This window comes from Tupaia chinensis, unplaced genomic scaffold (genome assembly GCF_000334495.1).
Source record: "Tupaia chinensis unplaced genomic scaffold, TupChi_1.0 Scaffold148350_1, whole genome shotgun sequence".
In the NCBI taxonomy this organism is placed as follows: domain Eukaryota; kingdom Metazoa; phylum Chordata; class Mammalia; order Scandentia; family Tupaiidae; genus Tupaia; species Tupaia belangeri.
In genome coordinates this window covers 1,631,035-1,642,072 of record NW_006208201.1, presented here as the reverse complement: position 1 = coordinate 1,642,072, position 11,038 = coordinate 1,631,035, and the positions used below count along the sequence as shown (strand labels likewise).

Here is an 11,038-nt window from a genome sequence, read left to right as displayed (position 1 = left end):
ATGTTAAGACTAGACTTTGGAAATTTCAACAAACTTAAATACCATATCATTTAATGAGCTATTAGTGGGTTATATAAAGTCAGAAACAACTTGCCAAAAAGAAATACATTTCTTACTTAGAAATGTAAGGGAAAAAATAATTTATTTATATATTTATTGATCTTCCATATTGCAGGTAACAGTAGGAATCCAAGCTGGTACATGTGCTCTGGCCAAAGAAAAGAGGGAGTCACGCCTGGAAAGAAATTCATGAACCCAAGACTTTAGTTATCTATTAAGGGCCCAACCACCTGTAAGCTTAGGATAACATACTGAATTCAAGGGGTCTAAAAAACATTTCGTGCAATTTTTTTTTTTTTTTTTTTTGCCAAAGTGTGTGTATACTCGCTGGAGAAAAAAAGAGAAATATAGAAAAAAAGTGAGAAATTGCACCACCTGGGGGGCTAGCCACCCCTCAATCCCTTCTCAATTGTCCTCTCAGGATTTTGGGCACACACATACATGTACCCAATATGATTTTCAAGCTGCTGGATACGTGGTCAACCATGCAGGAATCCAGCACCTTAACCTCCATGCTACCTGCTGGCCCCCAAACATGTCAAATTTTTAAAAATACTAAAAAGGATACACTATGACTCGGTGTTCAATCAGAAAGGCTAAAAAGTGTAAATGAATAAAATCTCAATATAAGATAATAATATTATCTTAGGCTGTAGTCATAGAAACATGGTATTCAGGGACCAGCAGATGGCATAGCGGTTACATTGTAACTCCTATATGGCCAACTGCGGTTCAAATCCCAGACCTGATGGCTTCAAGAGCACGTGTGCGTGCATGCCCAAGATCCCAGGAGAAGAATGGAGAAGAAAGGATTAAAGTGTGATCAGCCCCCCAAGAGGTGATTTCTCGCTTTCTGTCTCTATGTCTCTTTCTGTCTCTCGGGTGAGCGCACATGCCCTATAGCAAAAATCTCTTAAAAAAAAAAAAGAGAGAGAGAGAGAGAGAGAGAAAGAAATATGGTACTCAGATAGAGCAGGTTAACAGCTTTAATTAACTACTGTACTATATCTAAAACACTAAAATCAGAATTTAATATGTCATTTAGATTTTTTTTTTATTGCCAGAGGGTGTGTGCGCTTGTGAGACAGAGAAAGAAACGAAGAAACCACTATCCACTTAGGTGTGGTCACACCACAATCCTTTTTCCGCTATTTCTTCATCCTGTCAGGATTTGGGACATGTACACAGAGTGTTTTTCATGCTGCCAAGGGCCAAGATTCGAACCACATTTGGCCATCAGGGATCCACTCCCTATACCTAGAGCTGAACTGCTACACTATGCAGCTGGCCCCATCATTTTAATGTTTAAAAACTGTGTCAGGTTGATCTTTCTGAAAAAGAAGCAAACAAGATGGAAAAGAGCTTTGAATCAGGTCAAATAAATGTATTCATTCATTCAACAAATATGTGCTAACTGCTTAGTACGTGCCAGATGTTGTTCTCGGGCAAGGAATCCAGCATCCGTCAAGCAGATAACGCTCCTGCGCTCACTGAGCTAACATGCTACTGGGGAAAGCGAGCTGGAGAACATGGCAAAGACACTAGACTGAATGTCGAGAATTAACCCAAGTTGACCATTCACCGGTCACATGACTATCTGCAATCCTTGTACTTTTAAATAGAGCTGAAAAAATAAACTCCTTCCAAGGTTAAAAAATACATGAAAATAGGGGCTGGCAGGTGGCGTGGTGGTTGAACCTCCTGAATTCCCATATGGCCAAGCATGGTTCTAGCTCTGGAACTGGCAGCTTGCTTTCTGGTTTTCCCTTTCTCTCTCTCTAGTCAAATTAAATAATAATAGCAAATGGAATTAAATAAACATTAAAAATTATATATATATATATATATGTATGTATTATATGAAAATACAAAGAATCCTTAGGAGTACAGGATAACATTCGAAGATCCACAGGACCACCTTGTGGAAAAGTCAGAGATGTTCTATAGCGCTCCACAACAAAGGATCCATGATGGCTAGAAGTGAGAGACATGATTCTATCTCAGCTTAAGATAAAAATTCCAAATAATCAGTTCTTTCCAGCAAGTATTTTTTTCTTTTTTAAAGATTGACCTTGCTGCTCTGCAGTAAGTTAATCGGAGTCCCACCATCATTTGAGGTCATGCAAATGAGGGAAAAGCCAGTGATCAAGTAATACAGTTGCTTTCAACGAGGGCTAGTTTTGTTTCTAAGGGGACATCTGCAAATATCTGCAAACATTTCTGATTTTCTTGAGTGGAAAGATGGCTAAAGGTAGAGGACAGAGATGCTACAAAACATCCCACAACACACAGAACAGCCTCTATAGCAAAAGTTATCCAGTCCAAAATATCAAGTGCCAAAAGTGAGGAACCCTGACATATTATCTCTAAACATTTATTATATATATTTGCCTGCATTTCCAGACCTTATGGTTACTTTTAGTGAGTTCTTCATTAATCATTTTCAAGCAAAAGCTCTAAGATCTTTACTTGGAATCTCTGTGAGCACTGGGCTTGGTGGCTAGTGGAATGTCAATACCTTCCTATCTGTTGTAGTCTGACTCATAACTCACCAGATTTATGAGGGATGAGCATCACCTTAAAGATCATCTAAGTTCTAATATGTTAATGAAAAACTATTTCACATTAAATTTGCTGATTATTTTCTCTGATGAAACTATCAGCCAGGGGGCTGCCCTTTAGCCATTATGTACAAATGTACACGCATAAAATTCCACACAGATATACAAATACACAATTAAAAACAGCTTAAGAATAATTTTGAAAATTAAATATATATTGGTATTTTCAGAGAATAATTACAAATAAAACTAAATTTTAATCACAATGTCCTTGGACCAAAATAGAAAATCCTGTCAATAATGGTTCTTACAAAAGAATGATCAGTATAATATGTACCTCTTAGATTCAGCTAATAACAAGGGCTAAGAAGCAAAGTAATTTCTAAATGTACAGCACACTCTTCAGAGTAGTCAAGTTTTGTCTTGTACAAAAGAATAATTTAGTTTCTTTTTTTTTTTTTTCAAATACTCATGCACAGAAAATTAAGTTACAGACAGCTGGTAAAATGGATATTGAAGTTAGGTAGGAAGTGACTATTAATCACCCATCAATTCCTATTATTAGAGGTCATTAACTTCTACCAGAAAATGTGTAAACACAAAACAAAAAGTCAAATGAAATTCTAACTTCCAGATAGACATTATCTGGACTGAATAAATAAGTCAATAAATGGTTTTTAAACAATTTATTTCAAGTAATTCTCTCATTTTTTTTTCTTTTTTACCAGAAAGTGTGCACTGGCGAGAGAGAGACAGAGACAGAGACAGAAATCACTCCCCAAAGGGAATGGTCACACTGCAACCCTTTACTCCTCCATGTCTCCTCCTTTTAGGATTCTGGGGACACACACAGGTGCCCAGTGTGTTTTTCAAGCTGCTGGGTCCGGGACCACAGTTGGCCATGTGAGTCCGGCTGCCTTAACCATCATGCCATGGGCTGGACCTTCCAACACTTTTTAGTCAAAAAACATTTAAGTAGTTATTATTTATGTTCACCTCCAATTACCTTATACCCCTACAGAAAATGTTTTCAATTTTAAACACAATTAAGTACTTGATAAAAAGTCAATTAAAAAATAACTTTGTATTTTAAAGTGTATTTAATAAAATATTATTGCCATTCTATTTGGCTATTAAATGTTAAGCTAAATAGTCCCAAAGCATATTATACGAAAAACTTCTCTATTTGAACATCTAGGATAAATAATATCCTCAGAAACAATTACTGACAACTGAATAAGAGTGGACCACAACAGCATAAAACCAAAATATTTGACTAAAAGAATTCAGAAAAAGAGAAGCATGCCAAGGAGGAAATTATTTAAATTATAAGTGTGAAATGGCTAATTTACCAGAGAAAACCAACAGGTGAAGACATGCTACATTTTCACTTGGAATGACATGGTATGACTATAATGTGGTAACTATACACAGAAAAGTCAAAGAAACAAAGGACTTTTCTGAGGTAGTTACAATGGGTCATACTTACAGCCACAGAAGCCCACTGCCATGCAAAACAGTGACTGGTTGGCATCTGATCATGTGAGCGACAGCAGCCAATAAGAATAGAAAATAAGCAAAAGACAAAGCACCACCAATCAATGTCAAGAGTTGCCATGTATAATACTCTTGCTATACATAAATATTAAGAAATGACTTATACAATTCTATCATTATCTGATTAAATTTATTCCATATGAGGGTTTTGTTTTTTTTTTCAGTTTTTTGTCAAAGAGTACATGCATTCACGGGAGAGAGACAGAGAGAAAGTGAGAAATCACCCCCTGGCAAAGGATAGCCACAATATAATCCCCTCTCCTCTCAGGATTTGGGACATGCACACACATGCATCCAGACTGATTTTCAAGCCACTGGTTCTGAAGCTTGAACCATGGGAGTCCAGCGCCTTAACTACCACGTCACCTAATGGCCCTCCTAATGACCCTCCGTATGAGTTTTGAAGTTTCATATTAAGGGTAATAATTGGTCAGAATTCCTAATTTGAAAACACCTAATTTGAAACAATTTAAACACAGTCAAACTTCAACGTCACAGTACCTATCAATTTTAAATGCTCAAGCATATTTGCTGAAATATAAAATATTTTTAATTATAAAATCTTAAAATTTCTAATTTCCTATGTGTAATATTCAGCATCCAGTGTGCTAAATGTGCATTAGCAGGAACATTCACGTTAACCCAGGCATCAGCTTCTCTTACACTTCCCCAAAAGGTGAGATGCTAATCAAAATATTTCAGTTTGTAAGAAAAAGCTAAAGGAAAAAGCAACTAAAAAAAGATTTAAAAAAGTGACATTCGGGGCCAGCAGGTGGCATAGTGGTTAAGGGCGATGGACTCCATGGGGGAGTTCGAGTCCAGAACCTAGTGGCTTGCTTTCTCACTTTCCCTCTCTCTTTTTGTCTCTTTCTCTCTCTCTCTCTCTCTCTGTCCCTCTCTGGTCAAATTTAAATAAATAAAGTTAATTTTTTTTTAAAAAGTGACATTCATTAATATTTGTTTTTATTTATTTTTCATTTATTTATTTGTTATTATTTATATATTTAATCATTATACATCATTTAGATTGTAAAGAGACTTTACACAGCATGATATATACGCCTCTGTCCAGCCCAGCTGAAAATACTATACATGTCCTCATCAACAAATTCATTAATATTTTAACAATGGTTCATGAAAAAATCTAAGAAGTTCAACTCACAGAAACAGTGGAATGTAAACACCATTAACTAGTATCCAACATTAGATTATACAACGTACCACAACACTTAAGGAAAGAAAGGATGAAGCTATTTGATCCTTAAAAATAATCAAGAAAAAGGAATGTAATAAAGACTCTAAAAACACAACAGAAAGAAGATGGAATTCAAAAATCACATTTATCTTACCGGTGCCATTCTTATTGCTGGGTGTGCTCCGCAACCCTGCACTGCTTTATGAAGTGTTTCACCAAACATATTTCGAAGCTCAACTGAATGACAATATACAGCATCAATCTTAGGCCACCAATCCAATGCAGACTGGAGAAAAACAAAGACCATAAAGAAGAAAAAGAATAAAATTATATGAATTGCATGCCCTGGTTATCAATGTAGTTTTATCCTTTTGTCAGAAACTTTCTAAGGCCATGCAAACACACATGATTTCCAAAGTCTTCAAATGATGTCTTTAATTCAAACATCAACCACTACATATTATATCTTAAAATATAATGAGCACAAGATAAATTGCCCCACTTCAGGAGCATGTGCATAAGAGATTGCCTTTTTTCACTGATAAACTAGTGAAATTTAAAAACAAAGTCTTTAGAAACTAATTCTGTAGACAAACTTTTTCTTTTTCAATTTAATATTTTCTATGTGCATACACAGAATGTATTTCCCCAAGTAAGAATGTCATCATCAAAGCTTTTAAAGAGATTAGTGGTTCAACACAATGCTGAAAGAATATATGGCAAACTGTAACTTATATGCTTACAAACAACAATGATAATTACAACATGAAATTAGTAAATGAGATAAAGCTATTAGTAAACCTATAATCTTAAATTGATATGCAATGATGACACAATATATGGAAGACTAATGACCACCATCAACAAAAACAAACTGATCCTAGCTAAATATTTTTTTGAAAAAACTATTTCATGTAAACATTTTCTATTTCATTTTAGTCTATTTAGTTTTAATGTCTAGTTTTTGGTCCCTATTTTGTTTGAAAAGTGTATCTTTAACTTTTACTTTAAAATGAATAGGTTATTTTTACTTTAAAATGAATATATTATTTTAAAAATGACAATTATGAAAAGCACTAAATCTATAAAGTTTATCAGTTAACACAAAAATGACTGGGTGAACTTTCACTCTATAAACCGAAATTGGAATGGCTTAAAACACAGACTTTCAAGTTATAATACTTCCGTTATAAGAAACAATTGGAAGAAAAACAATCAAATAGCAAATAAGGGTTAGCTTCATGTCCTATTCCCAGATTTCTTCTTATTTAAAACTAAGCTAGTTTGGGGCCAGCAGGTGGAATGGTAGTTAAGGCACTGGACTTCCACGCGGTCAACCGGAGTTCAAGTCCTAGATCTGGTGGCTTGAAACACACTAAGCACATGTACAAGTATGCAATCCTGAGAGGAAAATGGAGGAGAAGGGATTATAGTGTGGCCATCACCCCTGGAGGCAGTTTCTTGTTTTCTGTCTCTCCAGCAAGCGTGTGTGCCCTATAACAAAAATCTCTATCAAAAAAATAAATAAAATAAAATAAAACAAAACAAAGCTAAGCTAGCTCAAGTCTTGATATTTAATTTCTTCATTGATAATTTTCAGGATATTTTGAGCAGCAAGTTATATTACCTTAAGCAAAACTGTGGATTACAAAGTCTTAGAGAGCAAAATATAAAACTAATATACACATTGTGAACACTGAACTCCACTCAGAAAAGGATACTAAAACTGTAAGGGAAGAAATACTGTTTTGGTTATGTCATGAACTCCCTAAACTTTGGGCAATTTTATCACCAGTTTCGCTGAAAGCAGCCAATCCTACTTGATTTCCTTATGTTTACCACACTATGCAGCTTGAATTCATCAATTTGAGGTAGCAGAAACCTAAATTACCACAAAGTACATTGAGTGAAAAGTCCTCCTCACCCTACGGATGCTATAAAATCTTACTGGAAACTGATAAACTCAATTGCACTCTATAGAACATTCTACCCAAGTTACTGTGTCATTCTGTGATACCTGGTTAAACTGTACTGTGCTATCAGGTGTATCTTCTAAAATAACTTTTAGGCTTAACATTTAGTGATTTGCCTAATTTTCATTTTTCATAATACATTAGTTCAGTCATTTTAAAGTAAAAGATACACTTTTTAAAATAGAATAGACACTAAGAAATAAACATCACATAGTTGGTTAAAAACAATTTAATACTCTGGGCCAGCAGTTGGCATGGTGGTTAAGGCAGCTGGATCCCACATGGTTGACAGTGGGGTCTGAGTCCCAGACCCAGAGACTTAAAAAACAACCACATGTGTCCAAAATCCTGAAAGGAGAATGGAGGAGAAAGGACAACAGCATGGCTACCTCGTCCATGAGGTGCTTTCTCACTTTCTGCTCTCATTCTGTTTCTTTCCTGCATGCCCTCTAGCCAAATTAGAAAAACAAAAGAAAGAAAATGTAAAATTTTAACAATCTGAGCAGTTACTAAATGTGTCTTTCTAAAAGTAGTTAAAGTGGACTTATTTTTTCTCCTTTAAAGTATTAAGCTTTGGCCAGCCAGCAGAGTGGTAGTTAGGGTGGCTGGGTCCTGCATGGCCATAATTCAAAGCCCGAACCCAGTAGCTTAAAAAACATGCCAGGCACATATGTGCCCAAAACCCCAAAGGAGAATGGAGAAGGGCCTGTGGTGTGAGAGTGTCTCCCAACCCCCAAGTAAGCACATGAGCCCTATAGCAAATTAAAAAAAAAAAAGTACTAAGCCTATTGCCAAACAAATGATAATACTTACATATGTAAATTTTGTGGTAGCTCCTCAAATGCCTCGGAAATAATTCCTCCCACTATAACCTCTCAGTAGAATGAAGTCAACTCATTCTCAATACATGAATTCTCCATAAGTAAACTACAATAAACTGCCATAAGGAAAAACTAGAAATAAAGCATCATGCCAACAGACATGGCACGTACCAAAGACAATTAAAATAACTGGTTCACACATGTGTACATTATTTTTAAATTTTCCAATGACATATCTAATTTAACCAAAACGAAGCCTATAAAAATTAAGTTTATAACACAGGTGCTAAAACTCTAATTCCTCTCTTATGGCATGTCATAACCAAAGAGGTGACAAAAGAGGTGTCATTTTAGAAACTACTAAAAATAAGCATTATAATAGAATTCAAGTAATGAATAGACTAAAATTTTCTAAAAAGAAACAGTGGGCTACTTTCATCTAAACATAGTATTTATGAATTATGAGCATGTTTCACAAAAGCAAGCATTCCTCCAAGCACCATTATTGCTTTTACATAAATGCTCAAAAACACATCAGTAAACTTTTTATCATATTTGAGAAAGTGATAAAAATGTTTTTACATATGTGAACTGGATAAAGAACTATGAAACAGGAAAACTTATGAGGTGTATTGAACCAAGAATCATTTAAAAAGAAATCTTATGCTACAAATGAATTTAAAATCAGGAGTCCAAACATTTAAGAAAATTTTCATGTGATTTTAAGGATATAAAACAATCCCATAATAACTGACTTCAGTGATATTCTATAATAGTCAATTCCATAAACCTGTATAAGTACTTTGTAAAGAGCCCTCTTTAGTCAAGAAATAATTCAGATTCAGTATCTATCAGCCTCAAACCAAAAGGTAAAAACCGTGACAAAAACCCTTATAAGCAAGAATTTACCAAAAAATCTATAATAATAAAGTATCACTATCTTAGGTGTAACTTCAGAAGATACTTTGGACTAATGTTTATGTTCCTTTTCAAGCTATTTCATTAACAGGTTATTGATGCTTCATAATTAAAAATGTCAATATAGTTTTTTTCTTTATGAGAAAAGATTTTGTGTTGATTTGACCTCTGATACAGACACACTCCACCTTCACACATGCAGTACTCTACGCCAGAGTACAGGAGGGTGCACAACCACTTTCACCAGGCACACTGAGGCATGCATGAAGTACCACTCCAGGCATGCTTGAAACCCAGAAAGGAGCAGCTCAGCCACTTACAGCAGTGCCAAGTCCATGCTTGAAAGTGCTCTATATATTCAATTGTAGACAAAAATATTCACAATTAAAGTAGCTAGCCACACAGTATCAAAAAAGTATATACTTAGGTTTATTAAATATAAATTTTAAGCATTTATGTAAGAACTATCCACTCTAATAAAAAGGGAGTATTTTTAGTATTAGAAGCCAAAGGAAAATAATAATATACAATAATATCTTATTTCTATATTACACATAAACTTAAGGGGGAAAAATTCAACCTCTTATTTTTAAATGACCTTGATCATAAACCTCGAGAATACAATATCCTGGCTCATTACACTGGCAAAATACAGTATTTTAAAAAAAAAAAAAAAAACCTTTAATATAAACATACCTTATCTACAATCAAGATTGATTAGCTATTCCCTTTTGGAACAGAGTAGTCAATGTTACTTTTATCTATAACTTAACTCAGTGATACTCAGTTGTAAGGGTATGGCCCCCTGCCCCACCCCAGCATTTTCAGCTGATCATAACAATTGGAGATAAGGGAATACAGCATAACTGGCATTAAGTGAATGAGGACAAATGATGCTGAATGTTCTTTAATGCAAAAGGTAGTCCTACACAAAAAGAACTGTCCTTCCCAAACACTATTAACACTCACTGAAAAAAACTCCATGTGTCACTAAATAGCTTTGTCAAAAGTTATTTTTCTCATGTAGGAATGGATAAAATATGTGCAGCACTTGGTTTAATTAAACAAACCTAAGGCAAATAATGGTGGCGGTTAATTTTTAACTTATCAGAGACATAGTCTTAAAGTGAAATTTGAGTACAAACTGGACAAATACACTACCAACAATGAAAGACCTAGGGAACAGCAGGTGGCGTAGTGGTTACATTGCTGGAATCCCATATGGCTGACTGCGGTTTGAGTTCCAGACCCAGAGGCTTGAATATCATGCCAGGTGCGTGTGCACGCGTGCCCAAAATCCCAGAAGGAGCACGGAGGAGAAGAGACTGTGGCATGGCATGGCCATCTCCTTGCTGGGGTTTGATTTCTTACATTCCCTCATTGTCATTGTCTCTGTCTCTACCGAATGCACATGCCCAATGGCAAAAATCTAAAGAGAAAGAAGAAAGCCCTCTTGAATAGAGGAAAATAAGAAAAAGTTGATCAGTTTACATATAAGTGTATATATATTAATAGATAAAAGTGGAATTATGGAAGACAATACCTAAGAACCTTCAAAATTCAATTGCTCAAAATTAGAAGAACAGAATATTTAAAATCCATGGTGCAAATAAAGATTTCACAATCTTATACTTAATGAACTCACATCAGAACTGAAGGGTTCACAAGTACATTTTTAATGAAGTCTCTAAAATTGTCTGATAGGTTTTTATATCTTGTTTGAATCTCTTTATAAGTAATATTAAAATTTCATTGTTTGGGACCAGCAGTTAGTGTAATGGCTATGTCGCTGGACTCCCACGTAGTCGACCATGGTTCGAGTCCCAGACCCAGTGGCTTAAACTCACGCCAGGTGCGTGTGCGAGTGTGCCCAAGATCCCAAGAGGAGAATGGAGGAGAAGGGATTGCGGCGTGGCCACCCCCCAGGGGGGTGATTTCCTGCTTTCTGTCTCT

General features: G+C 35.3%; 1 protein-coding gene across 1 annotated transcript in view; it reads right to left on the bottom strand.

Annotated features, from left to right (window-relative positions):
* Window positions 1-11,038, bottom strand: part of LOC102476367 (neurofibromin) — a 160,206-nt gene that overhangs the window by 68,600 nt on the left and 80,568 nt on the right. The window contains exons 13-14 of the mRNA XM_014584974.1: window positions 9,406-9,435; window positions 5,528-5,659 (exon numbers count right to left, since the gene is read on the bottom strand). Of these exons, the coding sequence (XP_014440460.1) occupies window positions 5,528-5,659; window positions 9,406-9,435 (162 nt within the window). The remainder of the gene's footprint in view (window positions 1-5,527; window positions 5,660-9,405; window positions 9,436-11,038) is intronic.